At 45.7% G+C, this 26,712-nt stretch overlaps 2 protein-coding genes and 1 non-coding gene across 4 annotated transcripts in view; 2 read left to right on the top strand and 1 right to left on the bottom strand.

Annotated features, from left to right (window-relative positions):
• The first annotated feature begins 4,329 nt into the window (after positions 1 to 4,329).
• On the top strand, positions 4,330 to 6,477 carry LOC123108041 (tryptophan synthase alpha chain-like). Its single transcript, XM_044529906.1, has 7 exons — positions 4,330 to 4,611; positions 4,708 to 5,029; positions 5,220 to 5,300; positions 5,567 to 5,651; positions 5,774 to 5,846; positions 5,972 to 6,031; positions 6,162 to 6,477. Exons 1-7 carry the CDS (start codon positions 4,330 to 4,332, stop codon positions 6,258 to 6,260), a joined length of 1,002 nt encoding a protein of 333 aa, XP_044385841.1. The 3' UTR covers positions 6,261 to 6,477.
• A 14,407-nt stretch (positions 6,478 to 20,884) lies between these two features.
• The window catches only part of LOC123105414 (tryptophan synthase alpha chain), a 6,823-nt gene continuing 995 nt past the window's right edge, over positions 20,885 to 26,712 (top strand). The window contains exons 1-5 of one of the 2 annotated variants that reach the window (XM_044527474.1): positions 20,885 to 21,289; positions 21,381 to 21,702; positions 21,879 to 21,955; positions 22,360 to 22,437; positions 22,549 to 22,626. In XM_044527474.1, the coding sequence (XP_044383409.1) occupies positions 21,023 to 21,289; positions 21,381 to 21,702; positions 21,879 to 21,955; positions 22,360 to 22,437; positions 22,549 to 22,626 (822 nt within the window). In that variant the 5' untranslated portion in view covers positions 20,885 to 21,022. The remainder of the gene's footprint in view (positions 21,290 to 21,380; positions 21,703 to 21,878; positions 21,956 to 22,359; positions 22,438 to 22,548; positions 22,627 to 26,712) is intronic. The other variant, XM_044527475.1, reaches the window with a different exon arrangement.
• Positions 26,582 to 26,669, bottom strand: TRNAS-GCU (transfer RNA serine (anticodon GCU)). The gene has a single exon. It is a non-coding gene; the product is annotated as a tRNA-Ser (tRNA).

The following is a 26,712-nucleotide window of genomic DNA, read 5'->3' as shown; positions in this document are numbered from 1 at the left end:
TTACTTTCATGCTGAGTCATCATCTTCTTATTAAAAAGCACCAGTTGGAGAGCACCGCTGTCATTTGCATTCATTACTTTTAGTTTACATTGAGTATGACTTGACTGGATCTCTTTTACCATGAATTACAATGTCTAGTCAGTCCTTGATCTTTAAAGGTGCACTGCATTTATGTTTTGCGGTCTCAGAAAGGGCTAGCGAGATACCATCTTGTTATATCATATTATGATTGTTTTGAGAAAGTGTTGTCATCCGAGATTTATTATTATTGCTCGCTAGTTGATTATGCCATTGATATGAGTAAACTTGAGACCTAAGCGTTATGTAAATGTGGTTAGTTATAATCTTTGCTGAAAACTTGAATGCTGGCTTTACATATTTACAACAACAAGAGCAAACAGAGTTTGTAAAAGTTTTTCTTTGTCACTTTCAGTTTATCAACTGAATTGCTTGAGGACAAGCAAGGGTTTAAGCTTGGGGGAGTTGATATGTCCCCATCGTATCTACTTTTCCAAACACTTTTGCCCTTGTTTTGGACTCTAACTTGCATAATTTGAATGGAACTAACCCGGACTGACGCTGTTTTCAGCAGAATTACCATGGTGTTATTTATGTGCAGAAACAAATGTTCTCGGAATGACCTGAAACTTCACGGAACAACTTTTTGGAAATAATAAAAAATCCTTGCAAAAGATGAAGGCCAGGGGGGCCACCACCTGTCCATGAGGGTGGGGGGCGCGCCCCCTACCTCGTGTCCCCCCTGGAGCTCCTACGACCTCAACTCCAACTCCATATATTTGGTTTCGGGGAGAAAAAATCAGAGAGAAGGATTCATCATGTTTTATGATACGGAGCCGCCGCCAAGCCCTAAAACCTCTCGGGAGGGCTGATCTGGAGTCCGTTCGAGGCTCTGGAGAGGGGAATCCGTCGCCATCGTCATCATCAACCATCCTCCATCACCAATTTCATGATGCTCACCGCCGTGCGTGAGTAATTTCATCGTAGGCTTGCTGGACGGTGATGGGTTGGATGAGATTTATCATGTAATCGAGTTAGTTTTGTTAGGGTTTGATCCCCAGTATCCATTATGTTCTGAGAATGATGTTGTTATGACTTTGCTATGCTTAATGCTTGTCACTAGGGCCCGAGTGCCATGATTTCAGATCTGAACCTATTATGTTTTCATCAATATATGAGAGTTCTTGATCCTATCTTGCAAGTCTATAGTCACCTATTATGTGTTATGACCCGTTAACCCTGAAGTGACAATAATCGGGATACTTACCAGTGATGACCGTAGTTTGAGGAGTTCATGTATTCACTATGTGTTAAAAGGAGGCCTTAATATCCCTTAGTTTCCAATAGGACCCCACTGCCACAGGAGGGTAGGACAAAAGATGTTAAGCAAGTTCTTTTCCATAAGCACGTATGACTATATTCGGAATACATGCCTACATTACATTGATGAACTGGAGCTAGTTCTGTGTCACCCTAGGTTATGATTGTTACATGATGAACCGCATCCGGCAAAATTCTCCATCACCGATCCATTGCCTATGAGCTTTCCATATATTGTTCTTCGCTTATTTACTTTTTCGTTGCTATTGCTATCATCACTACAAAATACCAGAAACATTACTTTTGCTATCGTTACCTTTTGCTACCGTTACTACTACTATCATATTACTTTGCTACTAAACACTTTGCTGCAGATACTAAGTTTCCAGGTGTGGTTGAATTGACAACTCAGCTGCTAATACTTGAGAATATTCTTTGGCTCCCCTTGTGTCAAATCAATAAATTTGGGTTTAATACTCTACCCTCGAAAACTGTTGCGATCCCCTATACTTGTGGGTTATCAGTGGATAATGGTTGGATTTGTCTCTCCACTATATAATGGGTTTCTTCTTCTCCGAGTTGACCACCTCTTCCAACCCTAAGCTCCATTGTTGCTCCAAGCTCCATTTTCGCCCGATATCTCTCCCTAGCCAATCAAACTTGTTGATTTTCTAGGGATTGGTTGAGAAGGCCTCGATCTACACTTCCACCAAGAGAAATTTGATTCCCCCCACTAATCCCTTGCGGTTCTTATTACTCTTGGGTGTTTGAGCACCCTAGACGGTTGAGGTCACCATGGAGCCATATTCCATTGTGGTGAAGCTTCGTGGTGTTGTTGGGAGCCTCTGATTAAGTTGTGGAGATTGCCCCAACCTTGTTTGTAAAGGTCCGGTCGCCGCCTCCAAGGGCACCGATAGTGGAATCACGGCATCTCGCATTGTGTGAGGGCGTGAGAAGAATACGGTGGCCCTAGTGGCTTTTGGGGGAGCATTGTGCCTCCACACCGCTCCAACGGAGACGTACTTCCCCTCAAAAGGAAGGAACTTCGGTAACACATCCTCGTCTTCACCGGCTCCACTCTTGGTTATCTCGTACCTTTACTTGTGCAAGCTTATTTGTGTTATTTCCCTTGCTTGCTTGTGTGCTTGTTGTTGTTGCATCATATAGGTTGCTCACCTAGTTGCATATCTAGACAACCTACTTTGATGCAAAGTTTAATTTGGTAAAAAAAAGCTAAAAATTGTTAGTTGCCTATTCACCCCCCCTCTAGTCAACTATATCGATCCTTTCAGATGATAATGCGACCTGGAGTCGCTGGCAAAATTAGGATTGATGATTTTGAGCTGCCAAAGATGGTAAATAAAGGTGAGCGATCATGTCTCTTCGGTTTCCTTCGTCGGTTTTAGAAACCGAGCCGACGGCCAGACGCAATGGAAGATCTTTAATCCCAACTGAGCGTTCTATTGCAAGATCGAGAGTCGGACGGCACGCGGTGCAGTGCTTGGGACATATTTTTCTTGTTGAAAGGAGTTGATGACGTCAGCAGATGATGTGGCTTCACCACAATTGAGGAAAATCATCTAGTGTGGAGATCCTATTTAGATATAGAAGATAAGATGAGTCATTTTGTTTTTGCCTCCATTTCAAAAAGAAAATAAGAAATTCTACTCCAAGGCTTGGGTAATGGATTCCCAACTTGGGGACACTATCCCCTAATCCCCTCCCTTCACCACCCACCCCAAGAGAATTTCATTGTGAGGCCCAAGATATCTAACACAAAGGAAGTTGCGTCACCCCACAAGATAATTTTGTTCCTCCATGGCAGTTTGCTCATGCGATCATGGCCACTAGTTGCCCGTCTATGTCACGGGCTGCGCGAGTGGGCGGCTGTCTCGGGAGGCTTACCTCCCTTTCTGAAAGGCTAAACTGGCTTCCGAGGTTAGGAGGTATGGAGGTGCCGATTTGACAAGAGGTGGCAATAACATAAGGTGACCGTGGTTCAATGGTGCTCTTCGAGTATCGAGTCTCAAGTTTCGGGTTGTAAACCCTAGGTCTGATCTTTCATGTTTACACTTTGTTTTCCTTGTTGAGGAGTCTGCTTGGAGATTGCTTGCACCTGCTCTTCAAGGTGAAAACCTGTAATCTGACCTTTCGTAGTTAGATCCGGTGACGCATCGTTTCCCTTCTTAGATGCATTGATTTCGAAGAATCTCTATCATAGTATGTGTGTCGTCAAGGATAATGGTAGAAGTTATTGTTTGTTGTTGTGTGCCGTTTGATTGCTTAGCAATTCTTTTTGTGCTTGCTTTTTTTTCTCCGCTAGGCTTAGCTTCGATTTTGTGTGACTTTACTAGTTGCCGTTGTGATTTATGTGTGTCTGTTGGTGTTGGTTGTGTGTATCCAAACTATGCATTAGCCTACTATGTGTTCATGTTGTTATTTTTTTGCGGGTAAAACTTGAATTAGTCAAATCGCGGCATCATTACTGTCCGCATTACAAAGATTAACTACTCATGTAGACCGAAGCCTAACCAAACGACGGTTCTATTTTCAGTTCTAGTGTACCTAGACAAAATATCACTGACCAAGTTCTGGCTTCGGTTGATGTGAGTAATACAAAATATTACGAAGAGACAGAAGATATTTGATTTTAGCAATTGGAGACGCAAATACTGATCTGTCCACCTCCTTCTCCTTTAGCATGTTTACTGCCGATAGCGATTCTAATTCCACACAAATGGGTAGCTCCGATCTCGTAATGGCAATAGATATCCTTACCATACAAGCACATAACTCTTCTTCAAGCTTCCACCCAGCTACTAGTCTAGCTTGTGCTGCACTGCTGCTGCTGCTGTATAACCACAAGCACAGCACCCCATTCTACTCATTGACCCCTCAGCATCCTACACTTCGATCCCATCAAGTTCAAGTGTGCCCAGGTGTTCTTGCATAGATACACTGAATTGAGTAATAGCATCCTTAGCTACGTGGATGGCTTTAGCGCTCAAGGCGTCCCTCTCGCCGTCTTCCTCGCCTCCGTCGAGCCTCCAGAGAAGCCGCGCCAGGGCAGCAGTGGCAGTGGCCACACCGGGGAGGCCTGTCGGCGCCAGGGCACTGGCCGCGGCCTCGGTCGACCCGGCGGTGGTCATGCCGACGGCGAGGAGGCTTGCGGTCAGGGCGCGCGCAGCGGCGACCTTGCTTGCCCCGGCACCGGCCGATAAGAGCGGCGTGTCGGCAGCGAAGGCCATGTCCCAGGCCAGACACAAGGGCAAGGTACGTACATGCAGCGCACCAAGTTTATTTTATTTTGCACTACGATGCAACGCATGGACCGATCGACTGATGCTTAAGTTTTTTGACTGTACACAGACGGCGTTCATCCCGTACATCACCGCCGGCGACCCCGACCTGGCCACGACGGCGGAGGCGCTGAGGCTCCTCGACACCATTGGTGCCGACGTCATAGAGGTAGGCTTGCCGTTCTCCGACCCCTACGCCGACGGCCCCGTCATCCAGGCGTCCGCTGCGCGGGCGCTCTCGGCCGGCGTGACAACGGACGCCGTGATGGCGATGCTGAAGGAGGTGACGCCGGAGCTGTCCTGCCCGGTGGTCATCTTCTCTTACTTCAACCCAATCGCGCGGCGGGGAACGGGGAGATTCACCGCTGCAGCCAGAGAGGCCGGTGTTCGAGGTAAACAGTTGTCTTCTTCGTTGACGCAGGTGGTTCTTCGTGCATAAAAATCGTAACATGCAGCTACTCTATATGTTTTTTTACAATTTTTTGGAAGGAATATAGTTTTTCAAGTCAATATTCATTATTATAAACTTTGTAACTTCTAAAAATATAATGGAATTACTAATTCGCTCTTCATGTGCTACAGGTCTTATAGTACCTGATCTTCCTTATATCGAGACAAGTGTTCTTAGGAATGAAGCCATACAGAACGACATCGAGCTGGTACGTCTAATAACACGCGAAACAGTCTTGCTCCCACTTTATATATAAAAGCACAAACTACCAAACCAATATAAAATGCTAAGTAAATCCTCTTGCAATAAGGTCGAAAGAAAAATAAAAAGGCACCGGGCTAGTGGCACAAGTCCCTTAACCCAACACCAAGCATGAAAAATAGGAGAGGCCATCTCTAACACACTACAACCAAGGGTACAGAAGAGGACCGGAGCCGGCATGAGAAATCACCGTACCCCGAGAACATCGTATGCCTGGTACTCACAACACCATCTACAAAGGCAGGCATGATGAATGAGATCACAATAGCTTCCGAAGGGTTTGTTTACCTTGTAAGTGCCAAGTAGATGTATGGTTAAAATCCAAACTGCTTCGTTGCAATTTGCAACTTTAGCATTTATATATACTACTAGACGAGGAGATATGGTAATGAGCGTCTTAATCACATACTATTACACAAGTAAGTATCAACGGAGTTACAGGAGCCCGCCCAGATGTGAACCCGCGGGTGAAGGATCTTCTCAAGGAGATTAAGCAGGTTTGTAGAAAATAAATGATAAGTCGTCCTTTTTTGCAGGAAATGGTAACAATTATTTTCTCTAGTCTAGCTAGATTGTGACTGTCCTCCAAGAACCTTATGTAGTTATGTTTTTGTATATGCAGGTCACTAACAAAGCAGTGGTTGTTGGGTTTGGCATATCGACCCCTGACCATATTAGACTGGTAAAAGACGTTTTCCCTATATATAAAGATCCATTTGTTCTTCTTTTTTCTTCTAAATTTTACTCATATCTTAACTATGCTGCTGTTGCTATTGCCTAACGGTTGCAACGGGAATACGGGATGCATACAGGTTGCACAATGGGGTGCAGATGGAGTGATAATCGGCAGCGCAATGGTAAAGCAGTTGGGTGAAGCTGATTCTCCGAGAGAAGGTTTAAAGAGGTTGTAAGTATACGCCAGGAGCCTGAAGGATGCACTCAGTGGCGGGTCCACCATTGGGGCGAGTTGGGGCGACCGCCCCGGTTCTCCAATGTCATGGCAGGGTACATCCCCTGTCTAGTGACCAGTGGTGCAGTGCAATCTAGCTCCGTCGTTATCCGCTGCCCTGGCAAACCTCAGTATCTCTGGGTTCATCACTGGATGCACTTTCAGAATTATGCACATAAGACTACAACTAATAATACGTGTAAAGAAAAGACTAGAACTAATAAACGGGCAAGATTGGCAAATAATAGTAGTGGTTGGAACATCCCGGTCCTTCCCTTCTACTAGTAGCTTAGGTCTAAATTAGAAAAATGGTTGTACATATGCTCCTCGTCTCTTTTGTCTCGGGACAAAAGAATCACATATGATTTGTCTTTATTACAATCGAGAATAGTTATCGACTTTATATGCGGTAAAAATAAGGACGCCAATAACGAGCACACGCAAACTTAGCGTGGCTCAGTTGGTTAAGTTTCTTGTGATGGAACTAGTCCACCGGGTTTATATCTTAGATTTGGCAATGGTGCTCGCGTTTTTCTGAATTTATTTTAGTCTTTTCGACAATGTTCGTTCAATGGGAGAAGAAGTCTCGTCGACTACAAAGCGCATGTGGTGACTTCGTCAATCTTAAAATATAATGCCGACTCATTATCTCGAAGTTGCTCATAGGGATAGACTCTGAGTGTGCGCATTTATATAGATAAGTGTATGTATGTGTGTATATATGGACATATGTGATTTTACTATGTTAAAGAAAACAAGCGCACATCAACGCCAGCATGGAACAACGTTCGCTCGCGAAGTTTCATGCACGTGAACGAAGGGAATCTAGGTTTTTTTTGAGGGAACGACCAAATTTATTCATCAAAAGCCACAATAAGTGGGATACAATGTTGATCATGAGGTTGGTCAAGCCATACATGACGACCCTGCTGAAGCCTACGAGAATGTTTGGCTAAAGCATGTGCTTCATAATTAACAGCACGACTTTCGTAAGTAAAATTACAATTAAAAAGCAAAGACCTAAACTTGATCTCTCTGATTATAGCACCACTGCTACCCATCGCTTCATTGTCGATGTCATTCACCGCTTGCCTCGAGTCAGAAGCTATCACCAAGTTGTTGATATTCAGATCCGCCGCTAGAGCTAGCGCTTCCCTGCATGCTATCACCTCCAACATTGCTGGGTCATGCATCCCCTCTATGACTAGGGCTGAGCTGCCCATATACCTTCCCTCTCCGTCTCTGCATACAGCAACAGCTGCACCCCTGCTAGCAAAGTATACCCCTGCGTCAACATGAATCTTACACGATCCAGCAGGTGGGGCTTTAGGTCTAGCCACCGGGACGCCTCTAGGAGCATTTGTGGTCCGCGCTTCAGGCTTCACCACCTCCTTTATCATATTCAGTTCTTGCAAATAGCGGTTGATGAAACTGCATATTGCATGCGGGCTCTGGAAGATACCTTCATGAATAGCTTTCCGTCTCGCAGCCCAAATTGCCCATAATGTTACCGAAAGCTTCACAAACTGCTCATGGGGTAGCGTTTCAATGTGTGTGAAGAGCCATTGTTTAGCATTCGGTTTCGTCGTCGTCGCAATCACTTGAGCCAACTCCTCGTCAACCATGGCCCAGGTGCACCTAGACATGGTGCAGTCGATCAAGGAATGTTTCCAGGAATCCTCAGCTCCGCAAAAGCCACATGTACTCGAGTCTGCCATGTGCCGATGCGCCCTCACATCGTTGGTGGGAAGAGACTGCTTCGACAAGCGCCATAGAAACATGCTGATTTTGCCTGGTACTTGTGTTTTCCACATTGTTTTCCACAACCTGGTTTCCTTCGTGGATGAAGAAGGCCCTGGCGAGCCTTCCAGCCACGCCTCCCGTCTCTGTCGGATTGCCACCATCATGTTATAAGCTGACCGGACTGTGAAGTTTCCACTCTTCTCAAAATGCCAACACCAGAAATCATGTGTATTTCATGTGCATATGGGGATGCTCATTATCACATGTGCGTCCATAGGCATAAACACGCCCAAAATCCTCTGTCTGTCCCACGAGGCCGTCGTGGCATCGATAAGTTCACTGACCAAAGACGGTGGGTTGGGGGAAATAGAACCGTAGGGTCTCATCATCTCATCCCTAGGGAGCCAGTTGTCTTCCCATACTCTTGTAGATTCCCCGTTTCCAATCCGCTTTATCAGTCCAACTTTCAGTGTATCTCTACCTTCCACCACCGCACGCCAAACTTGACTAGGATGACTCCCTAGTGTTGCTTCCAGAATAGTAGAGTGTGGATAGTAGATGCTTTTTAGGATTCTTGCACTTAGAGAGTCTGGAAACTGCAGGAGTCTCCATGCTTGCCGAGCCAACATAGCTAAGTTGAATAACTCAAAATCTTGGAAGCCGAGGCCCCCCATGCTCTTGGGTTGTGCCATAGTTTTCCAAGAGACCCAATGCGGCTTGCGCTTCCCATTTTTGCTTCCCCACCAAAATTTCCTTACCAACATGTTTAGGTGTTCACAAAGACCTCTAGGGAGTTTAAAACATGACATGGAAAAAACTGGGACCGCTTGGGCCACTGATTTCACTAGCACCTCTTTCCCAGCTGCTGATAAGGCATATTCAATCCATCCTTGGATTTTGCTCCATAGTCGATCTTTCATATACTTGAAGGCTCCATTCTTAGAACTTCCAATATCCGATGGCATGCCCAAGTATTTTTCATTCAAAGTTTCATTAGGAACATTCAACAGGTTCTTCACTACCAACCTTAAGTTGTCCGGCACCCCCTTACTGAAATAGATCGATGATTTAGCATGATTTATTCTCTGACCAGAAGCTTGACAGTATTGGTCTAAAACTAGGTTCACCTCCGAGGCTTCCCCACTACTTGCCTTAAAGAATAGCAGGCTGTCATCAGCAAATAAAAGATGGTTTACCGGTGGCGCCGACGGTGCCACTTGTAGCCCATGCAAACTGGATGACTCTTTTGATTTTAGGAGGCACGAAAGGCCCTCTGCTGCCAACAAAAACAAGTATGGAGAAATCGGGTCCCCTTGTCTTATCCCTCTTGAAGGAACAAACTCTTCTAGCTTCTTTCCGTTGAACATGACAGAAAACTTAACTGATGTAACAAGATTCATGATAATATTAACCCACCTCTCATTGAAGCCCAACTTAAGCATGATTGCCTTTAAATAACTCCATTCAACTCTGTCATAGGCCTTCATCATGTCAAGCTTAAGGGCGCATGCTTGGTGTTTCTTTGCTTTGTTCCTCTTCATGAAGTGTAAGCATTCATAAGCGGTAATGATGTTGTCAGTAATCAGCCTTCCTGGGACGAAGGCCGACTGCTCTTCTGAAATAATCTCCCGTAGCACCAATTTCAGCCGGTTGGCGATCACCTTAGATGCAATTTTATACAAGACGTTGCAAAGACTTATGGGGCGAAACTGAGTCAGTAGAGATGGGTTTTTTACCTTCAGGATGAGGACTAACACTGTGTCATTAATGCTCTCTGTTGATTCAGTTCCTTCAACAATTCTCAACACTGCCGAGGTCACATCATCTCCACAAAGTTCCCAGTGACGCTGAAAGAAGTGGGCGGGAAAGCCATCCGGGCCGGGGGCTTTTGTTGGGAACATCTGAAACAATGCCGTCTTGACTTCTTTCGGAGTGTAAGGGGCATTTAGCATCTCATTCATATCTGATGTAACCTTTGTAGGGACCGTTTGGAGGACATGATCCATCCCCTGCACCCCTTCTGTACTGTATAAATCTTTATAAAACGAGGTGACCATCTGCTCCATCTCTACAACGTTTTCTGTCACCTGTCCATCGTCCCGTAAAAGTGACTTGATGTTGTTCTTGCGCCTCCGTCTACACGCCCTGAGGTGGAAGAAGTATGTATTTTTATCCCCATGGACCAGCCAATCAATTCGTGCTCGCTGCCTCCATAGCATCTCTTCTCTGTGAAAGAGTTCTATGAGTCGATCATTGATCTTAAGTTCTGCATGGGCAGGTTCCGTTCTTCCTGGATCCTCACGCAGCCGCTGCAACTGTTCTTTCAGGTATGCGATCTCTCGGCGTACGTTCCCAAAGTGGTCCTTTTCCCAGGTTGCCAAGTCTCCGGAAACACGCCTCAAATGATCTTCCATCGCTTGCACCGATGCTCCTTCTGTCTGTGACCACCCAGTCTGAATTGCTGGCAGTAGAGTTGGGTCTCTCTCCCAACAAGTTTCATACCTAAAAGTTCTAGGGCCCCTCCTGCATGCATGTGTATCCATCATCTTCAGCAAGATGGGTATGTGGTCTGAAGAAGCAGCTATTTTGTGTTCAACCACAGCCATAGGAAAGGCCAATAGCCATGCGGTGTTGGCCACGCACCTATCGAGTCCGACTCTAGTGTACGTACCACCAGCCACTCTTTTCTCGAAGGTCCAGGTACTGCCCCTATAGCCAACATCAGTTAAACCACACGTATCCAATGCATCTCGAAACGCATCCATCTGAGCCTGGCTACGCTGGCCTACTCCATCATGCTCATGTGCGTGTATAACTTCATTGAAATCACCGATCACTGCCCAGGGGAGGTTACTCAAGTCAGCAATTCCACGGAGCATGTCCCACGTTTTGTGCCTCTGATTTACCTGGGCCTCGCCATACACAAAGGTGACTCTTATTTGAAATTCAACAAGTGCATCAATAGTAACATCAATATGGTACTCCGAATAACCGATAACTTCAACCTTTATTTCCTCTTTCCAAAAAAAGACCAAGTCCTCCACTTCTACCAGAACTACTAACTGCAAAGCTCTTATCAAAACCCAAAGTACCTACTAAATTCTCCACACGGGAGCCCTCTATTTGAGTTTCTAGGATACATACGATAGAGGGGGCATGTTGCTTCGTTAGATCACGAAGCTCGTGAATTGTCGCGGGTTTGCCAGCCCCACGACAATTCCATGTTAGGATACTCATTGCGCCAGGCGTGACCCCCCTGGGAGGCCCGCCAAACGCGCATCATTTTTGTTGGTGGTGGAAATCTTTCCCGAGTTCTTGTCACTTTGGTTCACAGCTGTCTTGGTTCTCTTTGGATCCTGCTTGGATGGGCTTGGAGGTATTATGGCAAGCTGGAGGGCCGAAGATTGACTCCCTTCAAGCACCTCCAAATTTGTGGCTGTTTTTCCTGAATTCTGAATTACTTCCTTGGCATCCCTCTTCCTGTTAGCCTCTGCATCCGCCATTGTTGTGTCCTGAGCTTGACTGCATGTGCTAAAGCTGGCCTCACCGCCTGAGCGGCCTCCACCCCTTCCTCTGTTCCTTCCTGACCTACCTCTACCCCTGTTGCCTCCAGCTTCTCTTCCTTCTCTTGGCCCTCTGCCTGGCACCCGGAACCAATCGGCCTGAAGGTTTTTGAACACCAAAGCTGACGGAGGATGGATTCCAGTCCCACACTCCTTGAACAAGTGGCCAAGATGCCCGCAAACTACACACCAATCAGGGAGCCGCTCATATTTAACGAGGAAGATCTCCCTCTTCTGTTTTAGGACCAACGAGACCGCGTTTTTCAGTGGTTTCGTCACATCAATCTTAACCCTAACTCTGAAGAAATTCCCTTCGAAGTCTTGGGATTTTGGCTCGGCATAGATAAACTCCCCAACAGTTGCTGCCAATGGTTTTAGCATACGGAAAAGCAGGTCCAGCAGGTCGTGAATCTGGATCCAAATCTCTACCTTGTTGAGTTCAATGGTGGACGGTCTAGTATATCCGTCGTAGGGTTCAATCACCACCACCTTGTTCTTGAACGTCCATGGCCCCTCCTGCATGACTCTTTCCCAATCACCCAAGCATGAGAACTGAAGGGTGTAAAGGTTATCTTCTAGTGGCCGGAATTTGACCTCTTGAGCGAGGTCCCAAGCAACACGCATATTCCTGAAGAACCAATACTGACTATATGGTTTGTCGTTGTGGACTCACGCGATCGCTATCCATCTAGCTTCTTCCTCTGGAATATCTCCATCTTCCACAACTATGTCCGAGAGATCCTCCTCCTTCAGACCCAAGTCCTTCATCATCTTCTCCACATCGCTCAGCGCAGCTTCAGAAGCCGCTGCCGAGCCCGCCATCACGATCTCTTGTCCGAGAAAACCTGGGTTGCCGCGGACGGGAAAACCCTAACCACTCCTCCCCAGCAGCGTCGGTCGAGAGGCAACGCTCTAGACCCCGTAGCAGACGGAGGAGGCAGGGGAGCGAGGTCTCCACGTCGATCGCCAAAGCGCCGCCGGGAGGAGACGAAAACCCTAACACGAAGGGAACCTAAGTGAGAGAGCTCCTAGGCGTCAGTTGAGCTAACTGGGGCTCACGCGCAAAAGCGTATGGGCCGGCCAAGCTGCGTTTTGGTTAAATCGGTTGACTGGTGGACCAACGAGTGTAACTGATGACTGATTGACCAGTCAACTGTTGACCACAGAAAGTTGGCTCTTGACTTTTCAAAAAGGAATTTTTTAATAAAAATATAATAAACTTCAAACCTTTCGAAAAAAGTTCATGAAATTTGGAAAAAATCAAAATTTGAAAATTTTCATAATTAAAAGAAATTCATGAATTGAGAAAAAGTTCACAACATTTGAAATAAAAATTATAATTCGAAAAAAGTTCAGATAATTTGGAGAAAAGGCTTCACAAAAGCGAGAGGATTTTGAAAACAGGTTCACAAATTTGAAAGAAGTCCATGAATTTTATGAAAACAAAAAAGGAAAAGAAAAGAGGGAAAAAGAAAAGTCTTACAAAATTCTAGCTGGAAAATACAGGGGAAAACCGCTCAAGAAAACAATGGTAGCTTCTAGAAGGTTCCTAAAACCGGTGAGAAAATAAAAACAAGGTGGACTGGTCGGCCATAAACCTGGAGCGGGCAATACGATGCGAACGAGAAAGAGAAAAGTGCTAAAGGGCCAAGCCCAAGGTGGATGGGGGTGTGCGCCAATTTACGGGAACAACTGCAAACAACACTGAAGGCGTTGGATCAGTGGCGGAGACAAGCCTGGGGTAGTTGGGGCTATAGCCCCAGGCCTAGTAACAACTTCCCTTGTAATTCCTTTATACAAAGTAGAAAAAATCATGAAAAATTATCACTCAACATAGAACAGCCCCAGGCGTAACATGCTTCTAGCTCCGCCACTGCGTTGGATAGGATATGAGCCTACACGACCGTCTGCGCGATGACCAGCCAGGTTAAGGTAGTGGTTACTCCGTTGCCTTACAAGGAAGATGGGCCACATCCCGGTGAGAAGGATGTGCAAGCATTGTTTTTGCTAAACCTCCAAGGAACATCCTAACATCGGTGAACCGTGAACATACGCTGCTTACGGGTCGGCCATAAGAAGATTCTACACCGTTTGGTTACATAGTTCTTCCACACAAAATCCACGAACGTTCATGAATGGATCAGCCGGCATTCCTGCAATGCAGTTTTGTAAGCTAAGGCCACGAAATATACAGAGCTCATTCCTTGTGTCCAAGGAGACATGAGCATGTCGATGGTTTAATGGCTCATCAAACGGTGAAGTTAACCGCATCATAAGCTACGTTGAAAAACTGCTGCTTTTATCAAAAAAATCTTTCTAGGATTTCAAATTTGAGGACTCGTTTAGAGAGATTTTACGGTGCATTTTACTACTGCCAGAGGAGAGTAGTATAGGATCAGATGAGCGATTTTATGGGCCTTTTGGGTATTGTGATTACCAAATTTTGATTTTATTTTTACTAACTCAAGGGTAAATTGGTCCAGTTAGCAGTATGATACGTGATTGTAAATAATCACCTGGGTATCCCGTTTTTCTCTGTCGCCTCAGTCTTCTCGCCGCCGCCGCGGTGGCCGGTCTCTCTCGCCTCACGTCTTCTCTACCCCCGCCGCGCTCGCCGGTCTCTCTCGCCATCATCTGCAGTAGAAAACATCAGAAACAATACTTGGGAAGTAATCTCCACCATGACATTAGTTTCCACTCTCAATATTATACTCCCTCCGTCCCAAAATAACTGTCTCAAGCTTAGTACAAAGTTGTACTAGAATTAGTACAAAGTTGAAACACTTATTTTGGGACGGAAGGAGTAGTAATTTGCCCTAGTCAGTCACCTCGAGCATGAAGCACGGCAGCACCTGCTCAGGGAGGTTACAAGTCGCTGAGATGATGTGGCCGAAGCACGGAGGCAACTAGGCGGTTGCAAAGTTATAATCCCATGGTCGCCGCCGGCCGTAGCTGTTGTCCCCAAGAACCGGTGCACAACTCTTTCTCCCCTCCGCAGCTTCCCCGTGACCCAACGATACCAAACATACCCTCGCGTGTGAGAGATTTGTTTCCCACCTCTGTCCATTTTTTGCCCCTTTACTAGAAAATACTACCCGATTCTGTGGTAGTATTGATAAATCCATGGCTTTGAATGGGTTGAATGAATGGCTAATATTTACTTGGATGTACCGTAAAACGTCTTGAAGTTTAGGCTCACATTCGGGGAGTTGTTAGTAACTTAGTACCAAACCGGTATTGCCGCTTCCAGACTGTTCACGAGTAATCCAGGCAACTGTTACGTTCTTCGCTAATCTGTTGAACATATGGCTCAATCCTAGTGTTGGACCCATTAAAAGGACACAGGAAAAAAAATGAATTCATAGGGTGATCCTCTAGGTGAACTGACCTTACCCTAAACCAACATAGGTGAACACATGTTGCTCGAAGAGGAAGGAGTTGGCTTACTTTTAATTCCTAATACAAGTCCATGTATGTATTTATGATTTCTTGGTCTATGTTTAACGCATGGGACACCTGGTGCACAAGCTCGGCGATGGATGTCCTTGTGAAGGCGCACCCCCGTCGGCAGACTATATAGTGCTACTTGTTACCAACTCAAAAATTTCGAAAAAGATGAGTATATAGACACGTCATATATTTACCATCCACCACATTTACAGTCCAAGATACAAAAAGATAAGCTTCAGAGCGAACGGTGTTGAATTCAAGACCCGCAATAAATAGTGTTTCATGTAATGTTCACAACCTCAACCGGACTTGCCTTTCTTGTATCATGAATTGTGTATTGAATTTACAGTCATACAATATTGTGAGGCGAAAGATACATTTTGTCTCTATATACACAAATGTTTTAGCAATTTATGGAAGCAGTTTGGTACTGCTACCACATATAGTAGGGTGGTAGCACTAGATTTTTCTCTGACGCTCCTTTTTGCCTGGCCTGAAAGTAACGGGCAGAAGCGACGAGCCCTACGCCTCTATCCTGCCTGGTACTACTATCTTTGTCATCCTTGAAATTTCTTCATATAGGCTAGTCAAGCCATCGCTTGCCCCTGTCAAAGGACGGTGCATGAAACATATATGGTTTGACGCATGTTTACCGTGGCTCGACAGAAAATGACAACGACATTGCAACAAGCCGCGCCATGATCCCAAACATCTTCAAGATATATCTCAAAATATCTTCGTCATTAACAGTGTAACTATCCCGAGGAACCGCCAAGAAAACATGCATATTCCGACGATTCGGTCTCAAAATATCTCAAAATAGCATTTGCAGATTCCTTCTCGAAACGATGCGTGTTTATTCACGCGACACACATTCTCCACGCACTGCTAAGGAAAAGTCTACAAAAGTCCTATTTATGATCCCTTGCTAAATTTGTAGAGAAACTAGGACGAGGTATACATGCCTATCACGCTCAAGACGACGATAAGGGATATGCTCGGCCGGAGGCCAAGCAAGAGCGGGTGGAAGCGCGAGCGCGAGCGTGGGTTCAGCTTGCACCTGACCTGTACGTGAATTGGACGGTGCGTGAAACAGACAGATGCCTATGGGCTTCCATGTGTTACTTTTTTGTGTCTGGACCTATCAGTTTCCCTTTCTAGACTAGTCAAGCCGTGCACCAGCTTGCTAACTGTCACTGTCCCAAGGACGATGTGCCTCGTGACATGACAAAAACGGAACCGCTCCAACTCAAGACATGTATATCATCTTTTTCTAGGGGGGAGCTCAAGACATATATCTTTGCCATTAAATATATTGTATGTACGTTTAAACGGAGGCAAACTAGCATAGAATCTCTCAATGAGATCGGATTTTTCTTCTAAAATACCAATCATTCTACAAAAATTCTCCAAATATTTGCAAACACACATCATCCAAGAATATGAAATTACAGGTGAGACCTTCTCAATAACCAGCAACTTCTATGTTCTGCATGCATCGGTGACGCGTCATAAGCATAGCTTGTTGCCGCCTTTGGACCTTTATCTTGCTGGAGCAACCTTGTCCAAAGACAAAAGCTTGTAAAAACAACGGCTTAAAAATCATTAATGGCTTCATTTTTTGAGAAGATTGATGGATGTTCACCTTTCTCAACATCCAGATCAGTTGCACTGGAGACTAACTAAGAATGAAGTGTTTTCAGTAAAATCCATGTATGTGGATATTATCAACACTGGCTCTATCCCTCGGTCTGTGCATATTTGGAAAGTCAAAGTGCCTTTAAAAATTAAAGTGTTCATGTGGTTTGTTCACAGACAAGTTGTTTTTACTAAGGACAATTTGGCAAAATGTAACTGGACAGGATCTCAAAGATGTAGCTTCTGTGATCATGATGAATTTATCAAACACCTCTTTCTTGATTGCCAATGGCTAAAATTTTATGGCGGTCTGTTCATATAGCGTTTAGCATTACTCCTCCAAATAGCATCCACACGCTATTTGGGACATGGCTAAATGGAGTTGAGGCAGAAATAGCGAAAAATATTCGTGTGGGAGTATGTGCTTTACTATGGGCTATATGGAACTGCAGGAACGATTTGGTTTTTAACAGAACAACACATATTCATTTCTTGCAGATTATTTTCCGAGCCACCACATTAATCTATATGTAGTCGCTACTCACTCTGACGGATGCCAGGGAGCGTATAGTTATTGGGTCTATCCGTTAGGAAACGGTAGCGTTGGCTATTTTCAACCGATTTGGATGGCGGTCATATAATAGGATAAATGTTTAGTTTTCTATCCATCTTTATTCCGCCCGTTGTGGCTATCCTGTTTTCATATTTTTAGCTCTTTGTGAGCCCTTTTGTTTTTTGAGACTTGGAGACTTTGTTGAACTATTTGCTTATTAATAAAATGGCCGCATGCATCTTTCTGATGCGGAGGCCGGAGGATAACCTTCTTTTTGAAAGAAAAAAAATCAGAAGACACCGACAACCACGATCTAGATAGATCGCCGCCCTAGAAAAGTTGGCACAACGGAGGGCCATAAGAGCAACTCCAACATGAATCACCTGTCCTAATGGATATCACCAAATGTCTGGGAACACATCCAAACGTGTCCTTCACATCCGGTGAATTGTGGATTATGATTGACAATGAGCCATGCAGGCCAGGAGGGAAAAAGAGACGAGTAGGACACATAGCTATGAGGACATGTGGCCCAATTAACAGTGGGTTGGACGGACATCTGAGCCGGTGGCGGTCGTTTTGATGACTAATACGTCTCAAACATGTTTATTACGGAGGAGCAAAACTCGGGTGGTCTGTACCCTCGGAAGCCTTCCTCCCAATGAGGATGTCTTTGGTGTTGCATCTAACACATGCATCTCCACCGCAGCATATATAGGCACGTCATTAGATATATACGGATCAGATTTGCTCATTCTGCAAATCAACCTATGGTTGGATGGTTAGAGTGACTGTGGTATCCCCAGCCCATCAAAGTACAAATCCCGGTGCTCGTATTATTTCTGGATTTATTTCAGAATTTCCGACGAGTGTGCGTGTGTGCGTTCATAGAGGTGAGTGTATGCGCGTATGTATGAGCGCTTGCGTCTGTACTGATGTTAAAAAAAGATTTGCTCATTCTAATCGTATATGCTGTAAGTAAAGACGTACGTACCGGTGCTTAACAAAAATCGCTTCATTTTACTAGACACCTTGCAGCGTACAAAGTCGTCGATCTGCAGTAGTGCCAGCGTCCGCATGATCCGCCGACAAAACTATTGCATGTCTGGGCGCCACAACATGCCGTAAGATTAATGATAGGATTCTTCCCGTAGATCTAGCACTATTTTGGCGACAAAAGCCAGCGTGGGCAGTTTGGCTTTGTATATGACCAATCAGTCTGCTACGGAAAGGTGATCCTCGTATAAATTGTTGTGTGAACTGTTACTGTCTTGGTTCGCTTTCCTCGTATAAACACTTTATTCAGCACATTTAACCTGAAGACTCGGCCGAGTATGCTCGTATAATTCTTTTATCACTTTATTAGTACCCAAAAAAAGTCTTCTCCGTCCCCACCCATGCTTTCTCTCACGCTCACTTGGACATCAACTAGCTGCAACCAGCTGCATGCAGATTCCTCTTTGAAAATGGTCGGTGTCCTTGGTTAAATTCTACTTACTAGGACGCACTGCATCTGCATGCATGATGTCGCGCACCGTTCACGTTGTGTGCATAGACCAAACCCCTTTTCATAACGGAAATGCTACAGAGTTTAAGACAAAGAGTGAAAAGCGAGTTCAAGGGCATGTCAGAGAACCCACAACAAGCGAATTGAGCATAGCTCTTCTTAAATTGTATTTTTTTTGTTTGAATTGTTTGGATTGTTTACCACATGTGTCATGTGATGATTTAAGCGCAGCTCTGATAGTTAGGTTCCTTGTGGTGGTATCAACCCACCAGGTTCAAGTTCTACACTCGGCATATGATAGTCGCATGGCCCCCTCCCTAGGGTTTCGCCCGCGCCGCCGCCGGCTCCCCCGTCGCGGGTAGCCGCCGCTCGCCCTCTCTCTCGCCCCATCCCTCCCCTTCCCCCTTCCCTCTCCCCTTTACCCCCGCGTCGCCTCCCCAAGCGAGGCGACCGGGGCCCCTTCCCCGTTCCCCCCAGCGCACCCCCTCGCTCCTCGCTCCTCCCGCCGCCGCCAGTGCGCGCCTTCGGGCCTTGCTCGCGTGGTGCCCGCGACGGCGGGTCTGCCTGTCCCCGCGTGCGGCCTCCACTGCTCGGGCGTCGGTGGCTGGAGGCGGTGCTCCTCGGCTTGCGATGGTGTGGCTTGGAGGCAGGATTCCGTGGGTCTAGATCGTTCCTGATGCGGCGGCGCTGCCATTGGCCGCGGGGCGTGTGGTGGTGCGGCTGGCTGCCGGCTTCTGCTCCACCCAGATCTGGGCCTCATCTGGGTTGGGGCGGGCCGGCGCTCCGGCGCGAGGCGGTGCGGCTCCCTGGTGGAGATGGTGTGGCGTCGAGGGTTGCGGGCGGTCGCGGCTTCGTCGGCTGATGTGCTGCAGCGTGGCGGGCAGGGGTTGTACAGATCCTTTGGGGTCCGGCCGGGCCTGTGCGGGCCTGGTAAGCTCCTGTCGTCACGTCCGGTCGGCTCCGCGACGGCGGTGGTGGTAGTCCCCTCCCGTCGGCTGAGTGGCGGATGCCCCCGAGCCCATTGGCTCCTCGTCCCTCCCCCAGGTCTCATGTCGGTGGCTCAGAGAGACGGCGTTGATGGTTCGGTGACCGTGGTGGCACGTGTTGGTGGGCGACAGTTCTGGTGGTGCACTTCAGATCGTCGGGGTTAGTGGTGGTTGCTTGGGTGGGAGAAATCCCTGGTGGCTCGTCCGTCATTGACGCGGTGACGCATGCGGGCACCGCCGGACCTTCCTGAAGGGCGTCGGATATACCCCTTCCCCACTGCCCTCTGCGTACCGGGGGAAACTCTTGGACTTGTCCGGGCAGCAGCGGCGTCGTCCTTGCATTCCTTCTTGAAGGTGCTGCTCGGTACGCAACACCTCGAAGTGCTAGAAGCGCGGTGGTACTTCTCTGGAGGGTGCAACGGTTGCCGGCCATCTTTGTTTCGTTGATCTGCCGTTGTTGCCATTTGTTTCTCTTTCTTTCTCTGTGTGTTTCTTTTGGGCTTGTTTGTCCCGTGGCCCCAGCAAGCTCGTTGTATCGGTTGGTTGCTTTATAATCCAAAGCGGGGGGAAACCCTTTATCGGATATGATAGTCGCATTTTTCTGGATTTATTTCAGACCTTTCGGTGATGTGCGTCCAGTGCAAGGGGATATTCCCATCAAAAATGAATATCAAGACTTTGTCAATCTAAGATGACGTGCCGGCTCAGTCTCCCAGCGGTGCTCATAGGAGTAGGATGGATAGGGATCGTCTGACGTACTGCGGTGTGCAGTTCGGTCACTGACATGTGGGCCCGTCAGCCGGATGGCCCACATGTCAATGACCCAACTGCACCCTGCCGCACATCAGGGGAGTCGAGTCCGAGTATGATGTGCGTGTGTGCATTTATAAAGATGAGTATATGTGTCTATGTATGAGTGTCCGTGTCTGAACTGTGTTAAAAAAGAAAACCACAAGTGCCATGGGGCAAAGATCTGATAGCACCATAAAGACTAGACTTAACCAAACGAAGTATCACCACACCATTATTTACAGTTAAAACGGTTACAACCTGTTGCTAAAAAAAACGGTTACAACCTAGACAGCCAAACAAACCACTCATTTCGAGCTCCACCCAACCGCTATATAATCACAAGCAGACCAGCTGTTCATTCTCGTCATCGATCCCACTCCCAGCTAGCAGCATCGATCTTACACTTCGATCCCATCAAGTCCAAGCGTGCCCAGCTGCTCTTGCATATACATACACCGAAGTGAGTTAACAGCATCGTCCGTTACTACGTACATGGCTTTCGCGCATAAGGCATCCCTCTCCCCGTCTTCCTCGCCCCCGGCGAGCCTCACAGCGGCCACACCGCCGGTGAAGCCTGTATTCGTCAGAGCCCTCGCCACGGCCTCGGTCGACCCAGCAATGGCCACGCCAGCCGCGCTGGGGAGGCATGCGGTCAGGGCGCGCGCGGCGGCGACCACGCTGGCCCCGGCGCCCCTGCCCGCCGGTAACGGCGGCCTGTCGGTAGCGAAGGCCATGTCCCGGGCCAGAGACAACGGCATGGTACATGCAGCGCACCAAGTTTTTCTTTTATTTGCGCCACGATGTAACGCATGGACCGACCGACATGCTTAAGTTTTTTGATTGCGCACAGACGGCGTTCATCCCGTACATCACCGCCGGCGACCCAGACCTGGCGACCACGGCGGAGGCGCTCAGGCTATTGGACGCCTGTGGCGCCGACGTCATCGAGGTGGGCATGCCGTTCTCCAACCCCTACGCCGACGGCGCCGTCATCCAGGCGTCCGCGGCGCGGGCGCTCGCGGCCGGCGCGACGTCAGACACCGTGATGGCGATGCTGAAAGAGGTGACGCCGGAGCTATCCTGCCCGGTGGTCATCTTCTCCTACTTCAACCCCATCGAGCGGCGAGGGACTGGGAGCTTCACCGCCGCGGCCAGAGAGGCCGGTGTACGAGGTAAGTAACCACCAGCTGCGTTCTTCATCTCACTGCTAATTAACTGCACATGCATTTCTGTAGCTACTTAATCACACTAATTAATTCTTCATTAGTAATTAATGAAATTAGTTTTTCATGTGAGTAAACTTATTTATAATGGAGTTACTAATTCGCCCTTGTCACATGTGTCACAGGTCTTATAGTACCCGATCTTCCTTACACGGAGGCAAGTGTTCTGAGCATTGAAGCCAAGAAGAACGAGATCGAGCTGGTATGGTCTTCATAGAGCGTTTTATTAACTCAAAATGTAGCCGCAATCAGATATATATGATGATCCTCTATAGTTAAGATGCACGTAATAATCACCAATAGTCTCTGACAAAAGAAAAGATAAAAATTGACATATCGGCAACAACAAAATCATATAGGACCAACACTATACTTATAACGAAAGAGATGATGGACCGATCCGAAGTTTATGTTGCCATCAATATTAGGTAAAAACCTCCCTAGCCATCCGCTCTAATCGCATATAAACCGTCTTGAACAACTAATAATACAAGTATATCTTAAGTCATTAACAAATATTTTCCTCATTCAAAAAGAAAGAAAGAAAAGAAAATAGTCAAGTTGTACACTTGTACTCGGGCTAGGCTGATGAAGAGATGGGTGCAGGTGCTGCTTACAACACCAACTACAAAGGCAGAGAGGATGAATGAGATCACATCAGCTTCCGAAGGGTTTGTGTACCTTGTAAGTGCCAATTAGATGCATAATTAAAATTCAAACTGCTTTGTTGCAAGTTTAGCGTTTATATGTAGTGACCATGTGGTAATTAACTAACGCTTTAACCACATTGCACAGGTAAGTATCAACGGATTAACAGGGGCCCGCCCAAGTGTGAATCCGCACGTTAAGGATCTTCTCAGGGAGATTAAGCAGGTTTGTAAATAAAAACTGTAAATTAACTTTTCATACTTGCAAAGAATTGGTAGCTTCCTTTTCCTCTCGTCTAGCTATGCATGTATTACTGGCAGAAGCTCCGAATAATCATGAATGGATAACTGGCCACACGTAGTCGGTATCAGGCCTGCTCGTTCCCATTTGATTTGTGCAGTCCTAAATTACGACTAGTATTACTGACATCTATGCACTGTATACAAAGCGTTATAGCATTCCTACTCCCTCGCCAACAGATGGACCACAAGGCAGGCATTCAGACAAACAGCGCATTGAGTGATACGTCAATTAAGTCGGGCCTGTAGCACCTAGGAGCCCCCCGTCAGGCCAACTTCAATATTCTGACATGAACATTTATTGTCTCTTGAGATAGTGTAAGGCATCTTTAACGATAACCTGCAAAAAAAATTGGGATCAGCCTGCGGACACGGATGCGGAAGACAGCCATCCAACGCTAGTCACATATATTTCAAACCGCATTTTAACAAAGCTGACGAAATTATGCTAACCGGCAGATATTCATCAAAGTTCAAATAAAAAGTAGCACAAATCATCCACACATAGCATGCAAATTAAATCTAATACAACAAGGTCTCGAATTCGACTAGATTCCGGATGTACAACAAGTCTTTTTATGAACGGACCATGTCCTCCCACGCATACTTTCCCTTCAGCTTCATCCAACAATGTGTGCACGTAAATGGCCGTCCCTTTGACCTGTGGTACACCACGGTGGCGCGTGCGAACTACATATAATGTGTAGACCAACATTGAGTGAATGAATCAATCAACAAGTTAAGCAAGAGGAAGTAAAACTTACCATCTCCTCCATGTCCACGTGCAATGGCAACCTTGCCTCGAGCTGACTAACCAAGTTGCAAAACTTGATGACGCTGAGCAAGATAGCGTGCCAGTGATATGATAACGACCTCACGTTGCGTCATTGAATGATGTACATGCCGTAGGGCGCAATGTGCTTTCCTACGTGAAACTTTTCACGCACTTGCTCCCAGAAGGGCGGCCCTCTGGTCCGACCTATGAAATTCACAGATACCGCCAGCCACGCATCACACAACAACTCATTCTCCATGGTCGAGTAACTCACCATCCTACGTACTCTAAAAAACGACATAGCATTTAAAAAAAAAGCTCAACGATATTTGCTCGAACACATGCCGGACGTGTTGTCTGACATGGAGGTCGTCAACAGTGAGCGGAGTGTACCTGGATACAAACGACTTCAGGGCGAAAAGCTGTTGAATCGAGTGAAACGAGTGGAGTCTGTCTTTTATTAAAGGAGTGAAATATGTCGTTCCAAACGAATAATGATTGAAATTATTTGTTTGAATTAAGTGAAATGGGTGGAATCTGTTTTTTTTAACAAGTGAATTATAATTTAAACGAGCGCATCGTTATTTTTGAAAATCAGGTTATGCTCCACAAAATAACAGAATCGGGGTAAACATGCATCTCTCACGCCCCTCTTGAGCACCCAGATCCTGAACTTGCCCCCAAAAAATGACATTTTTTCTTATTAGAGGCTGTCTCCCCGAAGACACAAAAAACGACGGATAAAGTGAAGTACACAGCTGAAACCATCTCTCTTCTCCCTCTGATCATCCACAGGACACGGCTTGAGGAAGATGTGCAGTACACAGCCACGAGCGAGGAAGTGTGGCATGCTTCTTTTCTTTACAATTAGGTGGGGGTGCTTAATGATGTGTTGGGTGTGGCCAACGTCAACAGCAGTTATGCCAACCCGAACTGCAGACTGAAGGGCTGACAGACAAGCCCGTATTCATACAAACATAAAGAGAGTGTGGCCCACTCAGACGTGGTACAGCGCGTCGTATTCCACTGCGTAGGTTTTTTTTTAGCATCAGTACAGACACAAGCGCTCATATACACGTGCATACAGTCATCCTTATGAACGCACACACGCACACTCTACCCTTATGAGCACCTCCGAGAGACTGAGTCGGCATATCATCTTGAGATTTACGAAGTCACCGTAGGCGCCTCGTCGTCGACGGGAACGTCTCCTCCCACTGAAAGCGCATCGTCGGAAATTCTAAAATAAATCCAAGAATAATGCGAGCATCAGGATTTGAACCCTGGTGGGTTGGGGATACCACTGTCCACCTAACCATCTCAACCACAGGTTGGTTCGCTATTCCACTGCGTAGGTGACAACGCGTGAGGTATTGCGTCGTATTCCACTGCGTAGGTGACAACGCGTGAGGTATTTCGATGGGACAATAGGCCCTCTGTCCCATAATACAAGAACATTCTTATATTATGGGACGGAGACGTTAGTGTAGAAAACACTCTTATATTATGGGACGGAGGGAGTAGTAATCATGATGTGCTCGCGGATGCACATGATTTCGGCATCGCGTGGCCGTGTGTTCTAAAAATCCGCGTCCTAGAAGCATATCCTGAATGTGCTTGATAGATCCCATTTTTTATGAAATAAAGATAGTCAATTTGATTGGACTTAAGACTTTATTACTCCCTTTGTTCATTTTTGTAAGTCATTTCAGACAACTCAAAATGGGTTGTTTTGTACATTGTTTGAAATGTCTTCAAGGTCTTATAAAAGTGAATAGAGAGAGTATGTTTTTTGAGAAAGAATAAGATATCATTATTCTCTTTAATAAACTTTTGTCTCGTATGGAATGCTATATGATTTCACCGTTTGTTTCATCAGAAACAATCTGGGACGGAAGGATTCGAACCTCCGAGTAACGGGACCAAAACCCGCTGCCTTACCATGTGGCCACGCCCCATTCCGGGTTTTATGCGACACTAACTAAACACTATTATGTTTATTTGCTATTCATCAATACCATTTCAATTACATAAAAAAGAGGGACATTCTCTTTCTAGTATTCTACACATGCGGATAATATAGAATCAAAATAATGCATTGATCATTACATGAAATTCTATTAAGATATTATATGAAAGTCGAATTTATTCCATTCGCATTTGAGAGTGTGAATACAAGGAGGTATTTTGTGTTTGGGAAAGTCCGAAGAAAAAAGATTTTGAATCAGCCTTTTCCTTCTTTCCCTTAAAAAAATAACTCAAGAAAAATCTAATTATTTACTCTACAAGAATGAAATGCTTGTTATGCCTAATATACTTAGTTTAAGCTGTATCTGTTTTAGTTCTGTTCTTTATCCTACTAGTTTTTTCTTTTCCAAATTACCCGAAGCTTATGCTATTTTCAATCCAATCATGAATATTATGCCTGTTATACCTCTATTTTTTCTATTAGCCTTTGTTTGGCAAGCTGTTGTAGTCTTCGATGAAATCTTTAGTACTCTGTATGCCAAATTGAATGATGTGTTCATTCCAAAAAAATAGGTAAAAGCCGAGAAGTTTTATATTTTTATATTATGAACCTTCGATTCTAAAATTTAAATTCTTCTACATTGAATGGGTAGCTACAACAATAAATTTGGATCAACCTTTCTACTCCCCTGCACCTAGATTGAGCACGTACCTAAAGGTACCTACACAATACCTAACCACCTAACCCTTTTTTTGCTATTGATAAGAGTGCTTATTATAAACGAATTCTTGAAAAAAAATTAAGAATTCTTTTTTTGCATCTTTAGGTATAAGAAAAACCATCCTAGTGGATCTGTGTGGTAAGGAAAAACTGATAACCTATTCCTTAAAAAATATTGGAGATTATGTAATGCTTACTCTCAAACTTTTTGTTTATACAGTAGTGATATTCTTTGTTTCACTCTTTATCTTTGGATTCTTATCTAATGACCCAGGACGGAATCCTGGAAGCGAGGAGTAAAAATTCAGTTTTTTTATTTTTTTCTTACAAATTGGATTTGTTTCGTACATTTATCTATGAGAAAATCCGGGGGTCAGAATTCTTTCCAATTCGAAAGTCCTAAATGATCTAAGGGAGTGGAAAGAGAGGGATTCGAACCCTCGGTACAAAAAAATTGTACAGCGGATTAGCAATCCGCCGCTTTAGTCCACTCAGCCATCTCTCCACATTCCAAAGCGAAGGGTTTCCGTGATATGATATAGGCAAGA

Source organism: Triticum aestivum, chromosome 5A, assembly GCF_018294505.1.
Source record: "Triticum aestivum cultivar Chinese Spring chromosome 5A, IWGSC CS RefSeq v2.1, whole genome shotgun sequence".
NCBI classification, from domain to species: domain Eukaryota; kingdom Viridiplantae; phylum Streptophyta; class Magnoliopsida; order Poales; family Poaceae; genus Triticum; species Triticum aestivum.
This window is presented reverse-complemented; position numbering and strand designations above follow the sequence as displayed.